The 17,531-nt window shown below is 34.4% G+C and overlaps 2 protein-coding genes across 4 annotated transcripts; both read right to left on the bottom strand.

Annotated features, from left to right (window-relative positions):
- Window positions 1-3,108: 3,108 nt before the first annotated feature.
- On the bottom strand, window positions 3,109-8,785 carry LOC107878699 (the record flags this gene model as incomplete). Its single annotated transcript, XM_016725790.2, is given in 7 exon segments — window positions 3,109-3,541; window positions 3,979-4,068; window positions 4,640-4,735; window positions 5,748-5,803; window positions 5,900-5,934; window positions 6,738-6,815; window positions 7,976-8,785. Coding segments are annotated over 6 exon segments (945 nt in total). The 3' UTR covers window positions 3,109-3,541; window positions 3,979-4,009.
- Window positions 8,786-11,482: 2,697 nt separating this feature from the next.
- On the bottom strand, window positions 11,483-16,144 carry LOC107878698 (transmembrane protein 184C). Of its 3 annotated transcripts, none has more exons than XM_016725787.2 (5): window positions 15,604-16,144; window positions 13,123-13,424; window positions 12,882-13,004; window positions 12,174-12,464; window positions 11,483-11,919 (listed from the first exon to the last, which is right to left on the bottom strand). In XM_016725787.2, the coding sequence occupies exons 2-5, from the start codon at window positions 13,387-13,389 to the stop codon at window positions 11,713-11,715; spliced, it is 888 nt and encodes a 295-aa protein (XP_016581273.1). In that variant the 5' UTR covers window positions 13,390-13,424; window positions 15,604-16,144; the 3' UTR covers window positions 11,483-11,712. The 3 variants fall into 3 exon arrangements, with proteins under 3 accessions (XP_016581273.1, XP_016581275.1, XP_016581274.1); XM_016725789.2 differs by having other exon boundaries at window positions 15,046-16,089; XM_016725788.2 differs by having other exon boundaries at window positions 15,608-15,753.
- Between the last annotated feature and the right edge of the window lie 1,387 nt (window positions 16,145-17,531).

Here is a 17,531-nt window from a genome sequence, read left to right as displayed (position 1 = left end):
AAAGTTTCTACACTGGCAGAGATAATAGTTACTTGTGCATGATCAATAGTTACAAATGTCTTGCACTATTTGCTACTCCCTCTGTTCCATTTCGTTTGTCCGGTTTTGACTTGACGTTGAGTTTAAGAAAGTAAAAAAGACTTTTGAATCACGAGTCTTAAATTAAAGATTTCTAGAATGTACCAAAACGTCCGTTAATCTTGTGTTCTTAAACATGTAAGGTGGAAAGTTGACATTAAAGAGTTGTCAAAAAATAGGGAAGAGGCCTTCTTTTTGAAATGGATTAAAGGTGAGTAAGAAAAACAAATTGAAAGAGTAGTTTTTTCATTTTTGTTTCTGCTATAGTACCATTGTCTTTTTTCTTTTATTGCTCTGTATTTTAAACTAACTGAGCAAGATGAACTTTTTATACTGGTGGGTTGAGCTTGTAAAATTGGTAAAGGAGCATCCACGTTCTCTGGTAGATGGAGTTTCAAGGTTTCATTGCGTTTGTTACTTAGCTCAAAACTCCCTGGCCAAGTTAGCTAGATAGAATAGATTGTATGCTTTGTATAAAATATTCAGTTTACCATTTCTCCTCAGTTCAAATATGTTAATTAGATTTTTTGTATTATTTTCTTCGTCCTAATTGGCTTATGGCCACCACCATCCTTACATATATTGCTTCCAAGGGTGACTTGGAAAGCGATAAAAGGTTATGTAGAAGGGGCAACCACATTCATGGCTTTTATTGCGTTCTACTACAAGAAAACAGTGCAAGGATATGAATGCCGCTTACAATTGGTATTTAGAAATTGTACCATGACTGAGATGATAACTAATATTAATTCTTTTCAATGCAGACCATCATGGACCCCCGAAGGTGAACTTTTGGCAGGATCCAATGAGTCCATCGAAATGGAAAGAAGAGCATGTGAGTCTTTCAGGACTTTGTGATGTCTTTTCTACTTGTTTAAACTGTTAAAGCTTTTCTTGGTTGTTGGATTTGACATTATCAGCTTGCTTGACTTATGAAACTTCGGCTGTGAAACTTTTTACTGAAGCATCCCTTCACTTTTACCTGAGCAGTACTTAGTCTTCTGTAATAGTAGAACTTTAGACATCAGATACAGAACTTTTACCTATACATGGTTGACAACAAGCTTAAGTGGGGATTGGAGTGCCATTTCTGAATTGGGGATCCAGAAGAGTATGTACATTATTCAGTTCACCTGTGATTGTGGGAAATGATACTTATTCCGAATGATGTTTGCTTCTGCTAAAGTTATCTTTTAGACCACTGCAAAATCTTACTCCATATCATATGCAATTATGCAACCCTGCATGTGTCTGTTCAGTATCTAGAAAGTTTTACTCATTTTGGTAGGTTCCTTTCATATCTATGCCAAGGTTGGGCCTGTTTTGGATAGGCTCGTCAAGGTACGTATTAATGCAGATTAGATTGGCAAAAATCCATACTTTTGGGTTTTGGCAACGTTAGCTTCTAGTTGTGATTGTGAATCACCAATCTTTCGAGCCGTATCTTCAATAGTTCTATGACTAGAAATTTTTTCAATTGGGTACAATGTAACATAGCTTTTGGCAACTTCGGCTTCTAGTTGTGATTGTGAATCACCAATCTTTGGCACCGTATCTCAATAGTTCTATGACTAGAAATCTTTTCAATTGGGTGTGATGTTATCTGTGGATATAACAGGAGAGGATTTGCTAAATTGCTAAAGCAAGTTCATGTTGTTTACAGTTGGAGTGTAATTTGATTATTCATTATATTATTTTGGTTATAACTTGGAACTGGAATTTACAGTCTCCAATTAATCATATCTCTGGTCCTTGTAGTTTGTGATCGTCTCTCTTACTGGCTGGGGGTTGGCCTTCTATGGAGGTTATAAGCTCGCCACAAGGGGAAAGAAAGAGAAGAAGGAATAGGTACATTCCTTGCACGTTTAACAACTTCAATCAAACATTTTTCTGTTGCGGATAATGTTAAAGCATATATTTCAATGTCGTTATCTCCTATATGTCCATATTATAAGTGCTTATGAAATACATCAGAACAAAATGCCAATCAAATATTTTATCTATTTCTGCCAGCTATTTGCTGATTGAGGGTTTGAATAAGAATTGACATTATAACAAAAGACCAAATGATCACCTATTTGGTTTTACTAGTATATTGTAGGTAAATCTTACCTTACCTTATGAAGAAAAATGGTATTATGCGAGTTACCTTAACCTAGCAATTTCGTCATCTGTACAGTGTGTAGTGCATTTCATCTTGAAGAGACACTACTATTCTCACTGGTCTTGAAATATGATGTTTTCTCTATCTAATATCTGATCTGATTTGCTTCATCTCATGGCAGAAAGTTGGTGAAGGATCCCACTAATATTGGACGTGCTTAATCACCTTGAATAAAGCAGTTAGGGCTATGTGTTCTTCAGTTTTTGCCATGAAGAATGTCAAATGGGTTTTCCCCCATTTCCTCCACTTCTCTTATTAAGACTGAATTGCACATGAAAAGTTGATTCAACTGTATTTCCTTTTTTTGGCTTTATGTAGAATGTTGGTACATTTGGAACACTCTGCCTACTAAGGCTATAGCGTATCCTCCTTTTTGAAACAGCTTTAGCTATCCATTTGCATAACGATCATGAGTATGATGAGGAGACCACAGTTCTCTTCCCATTCCATTCGTGTCATTTTAACCAATCTGAATGTGTTCCTGGTTTGATGGAGCTTAGTGAGCCAAATGCAGCAAAGCTCATTTGCTTCGTCAAGCTGTTTCCTTCTTGTCATTCGGTGAATGGTGTCTCGCTTGCATGTATTTTAGACTATGGGAGATGGTGGGGTAAAGAATCACCCATTCATACAGTTCTACCTATTGAAGGCGGAAACCAATGACAGGAAACTGAACATGAGGTTCAGTTACTGTAATAAGTTGCAGAAACATGGAATACTCTAAATTATGGTTTTTATGCAACGTTGTTTCTGAGAGAGAATCATGGGACTGAAATTTGAAATTTTTTTGGCATAAGTGGGATACCATGAACGTTGTGCAACTGAACAAAACACAGCTGGACTATCCGTGCACCAAAATACAAGGAATGGGAAGTCTCAAAAAGTAAACTTAGAAAAAGGTTTTAAGGTACAATTTTTCTTGGTATACAACAAAAGACGAAGAACAGGTTACATTGAATATATTGTTGTACATTTACAATCAGCAACCTCAGCTGATGAAAAGCTAGAAAGTATTTTTACAAACATGATAAACAATCGTATGCTATTGTATACTGTGGAGCAACTGCAATCAAGTTCAATGGTATCACCACTTTTTTTCTAACATAATCAGAAATATTCTATAAGATGTTGACCATGCGTTCGCAACAGTAGTCATGTACTACCATGCATGACAAGCTATGCTAAACGTGGCGTTCTTTGGTATTTCATGACAGAATAGTACTTATGAAAAGTTTCTCTCTGTTCCAACGCGGGATGCTCCTGTCTTCATCCCATTCAGCTGCTGCTGCTTCCCCAGAATCTCTAACGATGATTTCCATGAAAGAAGAAAAAGAAGCAGCCTCATACTTATTAATACGACAACACCAGCAAAGGACTGGTAAAATATAAATCACCCTCTATGTTCAGAGGATACATAAATATGTTGTAAATACCGGAACACACCCCATCCCGAGTGAGGAATGGCAGATATGGAGAGAAACAAGGTTTCATCCAGCAGATAAAGGAGGACAGAATATGACAATTTCGAAATGACTTGTTTTAAGAAACATCATACACCCTGTCCAAACAGTTCTATTGCGCATGGGATTTACTTTCAAATAAAAAGACAAAGTTGAAGGGAGACAAAGGTGGACGACACATTATATATATAATGTTTTACAAATAGCTACAGTTTTCTTTGCAATGTGTACTCTATCACATGCATAGGCAAAGCTGCAAAAAGAATGTGAGTACTTTACCATGTGCTACTGTATGACTGGTGACCACTGCCTAGTCCACGTCTTTAACTTCTGCTTCTATATCAACAACTCCGATAGAGGATTCCTTGCCTGTAAAGTAAATACATGAGGTGAAGTAGTCTCTAATCCAGATACATCAAGGGACATTGCTAGGATCACGATTTAAAGCCCTCCCGGTCAAAAGTTGCACAACTTTTGGTAGTGTTCCAGAATCTAAGCAGTTAGATCAATTCTTATGAGTACTATTTCAAGTTTATCCTGGAAACACGTTTTGAAGATTCTCGGACAGAAACTTATGATAAGAAGAAACATAAACCAAGTTTGCTTGGAATTTTAAGCCGTTTAAAGGCTTTAATCTTAGGGAAATATTTGAATACTCGCACTAATAGAGAAAATAAAGATCCAAACAAGTTAGAAAAGAATTCTGTTTTCTTTCTTGAAGGAATCCATTCTCATATTTGTTTATGCTGGCTAACTTTCCAGGAGTCCGCAAAAGTCAAGCTTATTTACGAGAGAGGCAACTTTAACAAACAACATATGAACAGTATTCGAGAAAAAGAAAAAAAAATCACGAAATGAAGTTTAGATAAACGGATTATGCACCTGAAAAGAAGCACCACAACCAGAAAATGTCTTTACAAAAAGAGTAAGAAAGATGAACCTTTCTTTGAAGTACTGAAGTCACTGAATGCTTGACCAAATGTATTTGACTGGTTGGAGAATGTTACTGGATCTCTCACGAACTTATTACCAGCAACTGCAGATATAGACTCATTTAGCCCAAAGACGACGTGTAGAATAACTCATCAATAACAATGATGCATAGAACATCTTAAATAACAAGCTTAGCTTCACACATATGCATCGAGCCACGGAATAAGATTCTAAGGTGGAGAAAACGAGGTAAACAAGGGTACAGAAAATTCTTTTAGGGGCCATACATGAAATAAGTTACTTGATTTTTCAATTTCTTCATAAATCTCTTTCGTTGTTCATTCAGAAAATCATTAACAACAAATAGGATGAATGATATTCCTTAGCTAATTGAGCTCAGACTAATTGAGCTCAGACTTAAAGTCCATTGACAAAGCAATTAATTGTATTCAACGTCTAGACAAGCCGCATCAGCGAACTGTTTCTAGTGGTAGCATCCAAAAACACCAAGTTAGAACACAATTAAATTTATCAGTAAAAAAATTGAATAAACTATTTATTAGAATTGGCTTGTCTTTTTTACCCGTTCCTCGCCTTCCATTCCACCTACCAAAAGAACACCCATATCTATTTTATAAGGTGCATATATGATGAGAATAAATACTGGTGATGCAAAAAAATTGCCAAGAAGCTCAACTACAAGATTTTAACAGTACTCCGTTCAAATAGCTAGTAACATAAGGTTACAGATTAAAGTACAGCAACACAAGCAATTTCCCATTAGCTCTCTTAAAAATCAACATGAGAACAATACAACGACAACAACATGCCCAGTGTAATCCCACACGTGGGGTCTGAGGAGGGTAGAGTGTATGCAGATCTTACCCACTACCTTGGGAGGTAGATAGGATGTTTCGGATAAGACCCTCGGTTCAACGAAAAACATATCAAAGCAGATCGAAAAATAATGGAAGCGGAGAAATCATGGGAAAAGACTTTAGAAAACAATGAGAACAATAGTGTAACAAAATGAAACAAGAATGCTGCCAATCGACCAGCTACGAGAAAGTTATCAAAAGAAGGGACACAAGCCAACTTAGAGTATCAAATTTTACCTGAGAATGGCTGAGTACAGAAAGGGCAAAGCTGAACCTCATCATTTAAAGTAGACCTGCACTGGGTGAAAATCAATGCTATGAGTAACAAAAATAATCAGGCCACCCATGCTTCAAGTATTTCTCTTAAACAAAGTTCCATTTGATCTTACTTGAAAATTTGAAAATCATTCCCGCAGTTTGGACACTGCACAGTACAAGAAGTCCATTAGCAAACACACAAGGAAAAATGTTTCGTAAGAGGTTTGATAGTTGTTAGATGGACCCAGAGAACACTTCATTTGATCTACCTTAGTTTTGAAAAAATCTACTTCTCATCGCTGTAGCACCCTAAGGCGTGCACCTACAACAGAATAACCTACTGCTTGGTAAAAGTATCATGCACACATTGCAAGAATATACAAGCTCAAGACTAACCAATTGTTTGTTGCAAAATAGTTGTTATTCTAGAAATTCTGTTTTCCACTTGAAATTTAAGGATATGTAGAGCAGGTTGGATGATGCAGAAATGGACACATTTATAGATACTGAGAAGTGTTAAATCGATCTGTGGCATTAGAGCTTTGATACAAATTGAAATTCTTGGATGAAATTTTATGCATTTTTTAGTTGAAGCCTATAGCAATAGAAGTCCCTGATGCAATGTTACTCATGACACATGTTGAGATGACCAAATCTATGAAGTCTAAATGAAGTGCACATCAAGTTGATAGGGGAGAAAGTGATCTCATCGGGATCCATGCACTAGAGGAGTTTCAATACCGGATCCCTTTAATGTAATAAAATGATATAAACTGCAATTCAACACTTCATAATAATGGAAGAGATATACTGTGCACAGAAATTTATAATCAGTCAAATGATCAAACAGGCTGCTTAAAGTTGATAGTTCACAGGCAGAAGCAGACGCTTATGCAATTCCGAAAGCAGGCATTTGAAACAATAGGATATATGTGGCAAAGAGAAGAGATGCAAGTTTAGTTGCCTTACAGTGCCTTGAACTATATCTCGTCCAGCCCACCAAATAAAAGCTCCCAAACCTAAAATTGGAAGTAGAACTACAAGGATCTGGGAGGCAGAAAACAAAGGACAACTGTTAACATTCATGAGGTATGTTGTGACAAGAAAATAATAGCCAATACATGCAAAACAGAAATACAGAGAATGACCGCATTACGGAGAATTGTACTAATAGATTACTCACTAGGTTTAAGAACTTTGCAAGCAGTGATATCTTAACATTTTAAAATGTAGTGAATGCGATCACCCTAGATATGAAAGGATAAGCATTCATCGTAGTATAATCATGTTCCATTCATAGTGTTACTCTATGCATGGTAAGTATCAGAAGCAGCAAAATTTGAATTAAATGAAGTATCCAGACCAGCATTAGTCAATTTACCCTAAAGGTGACACGTGAGCTGTGGCGCAGCTGCATAGACTGAAGGGTGGTTAGTTGAACACACCCTTGTCGGTAGTTTTACTGTGTATATATAAAAACAATACTGCTTATATATGTCAAAACTTACTTTTTCTATAGATAAATATTAAATCTTGACACCATGCCCTTAGCAAAAAATCTGGTAAAAAAGCTAAGAGGTGTACCCAAGCTATGGCATATCATGCACACATAAAACTAATTTCAAACAATTCCGTGTAAAAACAAATATAGACGTACATCTCTAATACCCAAACAACAACAACTACGCCTCAATCCCAAACAAGTTGGGATCGGCTATAAGTCCCACTTTTTCATTTAAGCCCATTTCATATCATCATCATACTAAATAACTATAAATCCCACAAAGTGGGTCGGGGAGGGCAGAGTGTACGCAAGTCCTACCCCTACCCCAAAGGTAGAGAGACTGTTTCCCATAGACCCTCGTCTCAAGCAAAAACAGTTCAAGAAGTGAAAGCATAACAAAGCATACCAAGCAGTAACTACAACAAAATAATACTAATACAATAATTGAAGTACAGGAAACAACAGAACTTGAAGGACAAGAAACAACTTGAGCAATACTACAACTACTAGTATGGCCAGATAACCAGACAACGCACTATTACCTACTAACTTTCTACCCTAAATTTGTGTCCTCCACAACCTACTATCTAAGATCACGTCATCAGGAAGCTGAAACTACGCCATGTGATGCTAATATGCAAGCTAACTGATGCTAGTTTGAAGATACGTGTGTGCGTGTGTTTGAGAGAGGATAGAAAAATACCCAAACAGAAACAATAGCATCCAAGACCCAACCAAGCTGGCCAGTCATAGTGAGATAAGTAAGCCCAATTGCTAGAACAAGATTACTCAACACTCTCACTGTCTCACTATTATCCCTCCCACCACCACCACCACCATCACCAATCCCATCAAATCCAAAACCTTGTTTGAATTTCACCAAAACCATTCTCTTCTCCTTCACAAAAATCCCATTTTTACCAATCAAGAATGAGTCTTTCTCCCTAAAAGCTCCCGCTTTCACAAATCTCCTTCCCTTCTCACAACCCCTTCTCTCCTCCTCCATCAAAATCCCATTTTTACCTGTCAAGTATGAGCCTTTCTCCCTAAAAGCTCCTAATTTCACAAAAAACTTTCTTTTCTCCTTCATAAAACCCCCATTTTTGCCTATCAAGAATGAATATTTCTCCCTAAAATCTCCTGCTTTCACAATCTTCTCACAACCCCATCTCTCCTCCTTCATTAAAATCCCATTTTTACTCTCCTTAAAACCTCCTAATTTGTTCCAACTACTACAAATTAATATTTTTCTTGAACTTAAATTAGAGAAACAATAACTGGGTCGTTGTAGTAAATTTATGGAAAATTGAGCAACTGTTGTCATGGTAAAGTTCAATACTTTTTACAGAGAGAAAAGAAGTGAAGAAAGTTCATTTGAATGGAAGTTTGAAGGTTGTTTTACAAAAGCAGAAGGGATGATAAAGACTCCATTTTTGCAATTTGCATAGCAAGCTAGCTTTTCTCGACGGGATTTTTTTCCAGTCATACGTGGATAAGAACGTCTCTTATGAACGAGGTGGGACCAGTTTTTATATTAAAGTTTTTACAGTATATATATTTTTAAAAAAATTATTCTACTTAGTTAGGGTGTGCATCAATCGGTTCGGTTCGATTTTACATATTATCGATTCGATTTATCGATTTTTCATTTTTAAATATGTTAAATCAATAATCAAATCAATAAGATATTCTTTATCGATTTTCGGTTTATCGATTTTTAGTCTTTAACAGTTCGATTTTTTGTTTAACCGATAAGAAAATACTCATAAAATAGAAATAGTAGTAACTAACATGAAAAATAATCGAATCTTAGTTGCAAACAAAAATCCTACACAATGTATACGGCTCTGTCCCGAGCTTCCGTCGTCGGCCATCACGACTTTCTTACAGATGCCTACTACAATGTGATGTTATGTGGCACTCGTAGTTGGGGATGCGAGGAGCTGCTGAAGTTTCTGGATCTAATCAACTGGAGAGGTGGATAGATAGGATTACTAGTTGCTCGATCAGGACTCTATCTTTATTGTGAGCCAAAAACCCAATTTATACGCCCCTGAGAGAAATAAATGAATTCCAAAGATCTTTGGCAAATCCAAAGAGGGTTTTCCTGTACGTTCATCACAAAATTTACAAGAATCTTCTAGTTTGAACTAAATGTTGTTAGGAGGGATTAAGAGTTTTGTATAATTGAAATAATAGGTTTATTAATTTGTAGAGATTAAAGAGAAATTAAGAGAAATATCTAATAAGTCATATATATATATATATATATATATATATACATATTCTTGTTGGGTTATCGATTTACCCAATAAGAAAAAATCGAATCAAACCAATAACCCAATAATTTTTTTTATAAAACCATTAAAACATTGTTAACCCAATAACAATAAACCAATAACATTTTTATCGGTTCGATATCGGTTAGTTTTATTTTTGCACAGCCATAACTTTAGTGAAAAAAAGGGAAAACAATTTGTGTTTAGCAATTGAAAATTTTAAAATTATATTTAAAAAAGTAAAAACAAATTTTTCTTGTTTTCACTCATGCTTCTCAGGCCCAGCTATTACATGAAGCGAGTGAAGCAACTGCTTCAAGCGCTTCAGGCCTCCAAGTTTTGGGGGCCCCATTTTCTACTATTGTATGCGTATATGTTGTTTATTTATTCTTTTAAAAAAAGTACAGGGTAAAACATACAAATATTTACTCCTTCCATTCAAATACTTGGTATGTTTTACTTTTTTTTAAAGTTAATTTGATTAATTTTTAAAGCTAAATTAGATTAGATTAATTCAACATTCTAAAATTAAACGTTAGATATTCATAAACTACATGAAAAGCTCATTAAATTGCAATTTTTTAGGTGTATACAATTTGACTCTCTGAAAAATAAAACATGACAAGTATTTTGATTTGAAACAAGTATAATAAAAAAAGAAAGACTTTTGAAAATAATCAAATATGAATGGTAGTATCATTGCACCTTTTTTAGATAATATGAACTATTCTTTTAGATTCTTACATTCTTTGAATATCACTATTTCTAGATCATTTACAAAGTGGGAATGAAGCAAATTATATATGCCTTCTCATTTTCACCTTCATATAACTAAGCATTGACTTTGCATATATAAATAAAGGGGAGTAAGAGCAATAAGTTTTGTTTGTTTTTCTTTTTTATATTAAGGCGTCGTATTAAAAATTGGCTTTGGCCACCAAAATTATTGAGCCGCCCCTGATACTTTTCTCACAAAATTTCAAAAATAACTTTAATTTACATGCATGATCAAACACAACTCCAACTCCAACCTCGAAAAATTATAATTTTCATTGCCAGTAAAAAAAGTCAACTCGTCTACTAAACTTCCGGTATTTTTACCTTATTTTCACGATTCAAATCAATGATAGCACAACTTTATCGATTAGATCAACACATCTCTTTCAAAAACCAGTTTTGATATATTTTTCTTTATTTAAGTTTTATTCATGTAACCATTTGTACATGAGTGGATTTGATATTTGAAAAGATATTCTTTGAAATTAAGTTGAAAATGATATTTCAAATGTTAAAGTTATATTTGAACCTGAAAGGATGTTTTAGCATTTATAAATGAAAATTTGAAGAACTTCTAAATTTTCTTTTTGAAGTTCTATAATTCAATTTAAAGTTGAAATAGGAAATTTAAAAGAAAGACTTATAATCACATGCACATATTAGTTTAGAACATGTGGTGTTAAATATGTCATAGCATATCTATAGTCACAAGACACTTTATTAATGATTAACATATAATGTTAAATACTATGTCATAGCACAATAGCATGTCACCAGAGGCGGATGTAGAGTAGAAGGTGTGGGTTCCCGAAAACCCACACCCGCTACCGTAAGACTTAAAATTAAATAGAAAAATCGTCAAAAATTATAAATATTAATAGGTGGAACCCATAGCTAAATCAAGGGATAACTTAGTGGTAGGAAAGAACTTAATGGTAGGAAAGGAGCCCTTGGAACCCACAAGTTTGAAATTCTGAATCCACTTCTGCATGTCACAGCATTTCTATACTTTACCTGCTTTTGCTTTCTTTTCCCTTGTGAACACTTTCTGCATACCTCTGACCCCACTAAGCAGTGACAGAGCCAGGATATTCACTAAGGGAGTTCATAAGTGAACATACGAACTAACTGAAGGAGGTTCAACATCTAATATATATACATAAAAAATAATTTTAACCATGCATATATAGCATAATTTTTCGCCGAAGGGGGTTTGGATGAAACCCCTCGGCAAAGGGTAGCTCCGCCCCTGCCATTAAGGATACATAATTATTTAATAAGAAACTAGTATACATAACAAGCAAGTCCAACATTAACATACAAGTAATAGGAAGAAGTGATTGATTTTTGAAGATAATTTTTCGCAATGATACATGTTGCATAATCACTCTTTCTTTTTATCTCCTGAACTTGTAACAGCTTCTTGGCGATATGGCGCTGCACTGTATGCATGGCGCATTAAGATAGCGAAGAAAACCATCTCCACAATCACCATTACATTCTGAATAGCTTCCTGAATGCGCTCGACTTCAAGCCAGAAATGGTGAGATTTGATTATGCCTAGAGCTACCAGAATGTTAAGCAGAATACCCTGCAGAGTGGTAGAAGTTTCTTTTTTAGCACAACGAAAATCTAATATAAATGCGGACTTCATAAAGAAATTTTGCGTTAATGGTTTTATTTTTACACTATTAGGATATTTGGAATCATAGTACATTCTAATGAGCCGAGGGTCTGTCAGAAACAGTCTCTCTACCTTGACAACTAAGCGAATAACAGGAAAATTTGAACACTCGGTTACAAGAAAGAAAAAGATAAGACGGTAAGGAAAGATGAGAGACGTACCTGCCAGAAAACGAAAAAGACAATTCCTTTGACACACAGGAACTTGGCTAGAGGCTTGTGAGGTGCCAACTCTTTTGCAAACACGTGATAGAAAACCACAAGAGAGTACAAAGCCAGTGAAACGGATATGTTTAAAATGATGGTAAAGATCCAGCTAACCCAACTAGGGTACACTCCAAGCATCTGTAAAACAATCATTAAGATGGAGCATACAGGGCGAAGCACAACAAACTGCCACGTCCAGTTCTTGAGAAGCTTCAACGTATGATGGTTCAAATGAGCAGTGTGAGGCTGCAGTCACACAGCAGTTAGCTTGTTACTCGATATCAACACTAAGACTGTATAACAAAGTAGAAGCTTCTAGGAAGCATCATGCTATTGGTCCCAAAGAGAAAAGAGAGAGAGAACGTGTGTATTAATATGCCTAGCTTGCATATTAACAACGAAAGAGTTGAAACAGTGCAATCTGAGAGAAAAGTGAGAGAGAGAACGTGTGTATTAATATGCCTAGCCTGCAAATTTACAACGAAAGAGTTGAAACAGTGCAATCTGAGCTTAATGGTATACTCGATAAGGCATGTTGAACGGAATGTAATTTAGTTTTCACTGTTGTTGGCATCATCACAAAATTTATTCTCACAAACATGCAGTGTTGATGATATATAAGAGCGACGTGTTGTACGCATAATTTTAGATTATGTACTGTACCTGGAAGAGTGTCATTGGGAATGAGTGGTGAATCTGCCTTCCCTTAATTTCATCAGGGACTATGTTTTTGCTTATGGATATGTTCAAGTAAGTGTACATCAACCCCAGGAACTTAGCCATCACCTGTATCACTTAGAACAGAAGTGAGCAGAGAATCTCTAGTCGTATGAAACTGACAAGAACACAGCTCAACAAGTGACACTCGATGCACGCAGAAAATGTTTAGTTAGCTATGACTTACAACTGCTTCATAACATTCTTTGACAGATTCCAAGAAAGTGAAAAAGGGTTTGCTTCCCATGAAATCGATCAACCCAATGAAGGAGACAATAGCATACAAGGGTGCCATGAGGACGATAATAATTATGGCCTTTTGCTCTTTAGGTTTCTTCCATGACGTAAAATGTTCTGTCACTAGCTGTATGCTGAAATGCAAAGACAGCATAAGACATATAGTGGATCCTATCAGTGTGACTTGCCCACGATCCAGATCCAGATTCAAATCCATATTTGTTTCTAGTCAACAAGTATCAAATTCAAGACCTGCACGGTGGTGTTAAGATTTATCAGGACTGAAGTACACATTTCGAGTTAAGCTTTTATATTTCTAAGACCTGTTGGGAAATAAAATAGGCCCTCTCTGTGACATCTGTTTTCAGTTCCCGTAAAAAGGAGGTTATTTTTAAGCAATATGATTGGAGCATAATGACTTCTTCAATGGACTCGTCAAGTGAGGAAATTCCGAAGTGTAGAATGATTTCAGGTTTACTTGGAATATGGTAACATAAAGTAAGGTGGACAAACGAGTTCTTAAGATTCACATCATTCTAAAAATGAATATGATAAGGTAGCAAACAAAATCAATATGCAAATTTCTATAGTCCTTCAATGGTCTATAAAGTTTTTCCATATTATCTACAGATTCCATCTCCTTAAAACATACAGACAAACAAAAGACAGGTAAATCTCTATAGTTTCTGTGAGAACTTTTGGCAATGAGTATCCTGATCTGAAATTTCTATAGTCGATAAGATATGTCGCCGATTAGCACCATTTGCAGTAAAATATTATCTTCACACATCTCTTAGGTCTTTTACATCCTTCAGATAAAAAGCACCTCCAGACTCTTTTTCCCTTCTACCATTTCACCCGCTATGCAAAAAAAGGCCATAAGCAGCCTCTTCCTTAAATACACTGTGTGGACTTTGTGTTCTAATTCCCAGATGAACTTATCATAGAAAGGACACTGAAAACCAATTGCAGGCACAACCCAGCTTTGCCTTCTGTCTTCAACTTAATGTTTTAACGAGACGGGCGGTACTGACTAATTCATGACCTACGCTAACCCTTCAAAGGCCCTCAATGATCCCAATCCATCCCATTTTGGATCAATAATTGGATATAGTTCCGTCAACCAATCATTCTAAACTAGACCATCTGGTGAACCATGATATGTAACTATACTTGGAAAAAAGGAAGAACTCCAAGGACCAACATGACCCTCCAAGAACCAACTCAGAATTGTTGTCTGAAGTAGTGAGATCCAACATAGTTCACTAAAAATAAGTTAGTGTTGTTCACATCGGTACTCAATCAATGATAAATTATCATAAAAAATCTTCTTATTTACATGCTAAAAGTACTAGAATAAAACTGTTAATTAGCTCAAGATAGAGTTAAGGTTAGTGGAAACGTTAAAAGAAAAGACTACTTATTGGTATCAACACTTAATTAGTCCAAACTACAAAAAGAAAGATGGGGAATAAAAACTATCACTATTACAACAACAATGTATGCAGCAGACCTTCCCCCTACCTTGGGTGCAACGATGGAGCTAGGATTTTCACTAAGGGGGTTCAGAATATGATGAGTAAACACGTCAAGAAACAGAAGAAGGTTCAACATCTACTCTAAATAAATTTAAAAAAAATAAAAAAATTAACCATGTATAAACAATGTAATTTTCCACCAACGGGGTTCAAATGAACCCCTTAGCCCTATCTAGCTCCACACCAAACTTGGGAGGTGAACAGGCTGTTTCCGACAGACCCCACTTGTATGGATGATATTTTAGCCAACAGTAAGTAGCTCAGCGTTCAACTTTTGGGTCTTTTGTCCTAGAACGAGATGAAATTACAAACTAAACTAAATCACACTGTCTCACCTCTAGTTTCCTTTCCTCCACTGTTGACCTTGTACTTTTATGACTTTAAAATCATCAAAAAGACAAATCCTTTACAAATTCCAACTCACAAACTAAATTGAAACTACCTAGGCTGCACACAATCATGGATTGTGTTTATGATATTTCAAGATTCATCCAAGAAAATAGCATTAAAGATCCAGCTGCTGCACTAAAGAACAGAAACCTCTATTGCTCGGACTCCTCAAAAATATTGATGACTGCGTATGGATCCTCCAACCATAGTGTATTTTTGGAGGATCCGAGCAACATAGACAGAAACAACATTTTATGATCTTTGGAGAGTCCGAACAACATAGACAGAAACAACATTTTTGGAGAGTCCGAGCAACATAGACAGAAACAACATTTTCAAGAAAGTTAAAAATCTGATCTTTCAACAATATTGTAATCTAAACAAGTAAAGATATCTACATAAGTTACTTCTTTTTATGATTTATCCAATAAAATACATAATGATTTTTAACATAAAAAGTATAACCAATAGAAGTTGAAGCTAAGAAAGAGAAAGGCAAGTACTTAGAGAGTTTGTGGAAATGGGTGACAGATGCAATGTAGAGATTGTTGGAATTCTTGTGAATAATATTTTTCTAAAAACCAAAACACAGACCCTGTAGATAGTACAAGTCTGTGAACTATTTTGGACTATATAAACTTCTCTTTTAATTCAAAGACCAATTGCCACGTTGAGTTTAAGATATTATTACTTACAATAACAATAATATATTCAATGTAACTTTTATTATGATATATTTTGATGTCATTAAAATACTAAATAATTTTTCTCGATTATTATATGATACTTTTGTTTGATCATAAAAATAACAATTTTTTAGAGTTGAAAATTATAATTGACGTTGTGCTTGATCATGAATATAAATAAATTAAAATTATTTTTGAAATTTTGTAAAAAAATTATTTTTACCAAAAGTAAAATAATTCTTATAGTCAAACACTATTGTTTTTTTTTTTTTACTAGAGTAAAATAATTTTCATTAGAAAATTAAAAAAAATCCCATGACCAAAATTCTACTTATATTAGTAAAAGATAACATACTACAAAATTGAATCCGACACTACGATTAAAGGAAAAAGGACGTTTGACAGAGGCTTCACTCGCCTCTTACGCGGCTTTGGAGTACCGTATAAGAATAATGGAAAATATAATGTATTAGTAATACTTGTATTTTTCTTATGTAATATTTGGTTTGATGTATTAAAAAAATATGAATTACATAATTTCTAAAAAAAAAAATTTTTTACATAATATCCTCAATATATATATTGGAAAGGATACGGAAATTTTTTTGAGGGGTAATAGGGTCTTTAAGCATGTTAATGCATGCAATAGATTCATTACATTACTAGTGTCATGAATTTTGAGGTATTAGTAATACACACCTCAATACAGTTTACATAGTGTAAAACGGTATACCAAATAAGGTACTACTAATACACATTAAACTAATGCATGAGTGTATTAGAGAACTAATTCATGCATTAGTTTAATGTCTATTACTAATATCTTTTTTGGTATACTTTTTCACCCTATGTATAACTAATGTCTGCATTAATTATACACTTTATTGTGTATTGAGGTGTGTATTACTAAAACCTCAAAATCCATGGTATTAACAATGCAATGAATCCTATACATGCATTAACATTATTAAAGACACTATTGTTCCTAAAAAAAATTTACATCCTTTCCAACATATATATGGAAGATATTTTTGTAAAGATAATTTTTTTTTTTTAGAAATTATTTAATTCATATTATTTTTAATACATTAAACAAAAAATGCATAAGAAAAATACAAGTATAATTAATGCAAGTATAACTAATACAAACATTACTAACGCACCATATTTTACATTATTCTTATACACTCTATCAAACGAGCCCTGAATTTTTTAAAAAATGAGATAAATAGTTCTATTGAAAATAGGTAAAATGCTCTATTGGACCCCTGTACCATGTTAGTTTTGTAAGTTGGACGCTTCTACGTACATGTTTGTCATCAGGACCCTTGAACCCATCGAAAAGCAACATTTCGCACACCATTGACCTTGCCTATGTGGCAAGGTCATGGTGACTAGTACAAAGAGAGTGTAACCACTCGCCTAGGGGTGCGAGCGGGGGTCAATTTTTGACCAATTTTAGATTAAAATAATTTTAAAAAATAAAAATAATATTAAAATTTTTTTTAAAAAATTTTAAAGGATTTTTTCCCTTCATAATTTTATATTTAAAAATATTTTTTAAAATTTAAAAAATAATTTCACAATATTTTTAAAATTTTAAAATATTTTAATTTTTTTAAAAAAAATAAAAAGGATACTTTTTTCCCTCCATCTTTTTAAATTTAAAATTATTTTTAAAAATTAAAAAATTATTTTAAAAATATTTTTAAAAATTAGAAGAAAAAAATTTCCCTCCCCACCCC

This window comes from Capsicum annuum, chromosome 7 (genome assembly GCF_002878395.1).
Source record: "Capsicum annuum cultivar UCD-10X-F1 chromosome 7, UCD10Xv1.1, whole genome shotgun sequence".
NCBI lineage: Eukaryota > Viridiplantae > Streptophyta > Magnoliopsida > Solanales > Solanaceae > Capsicum > Capsicum annuum.
Note: the sequence above shows the minus strand (reverse complement) of the source record. Positions and strands in the feature narration are given on the sequence as shown.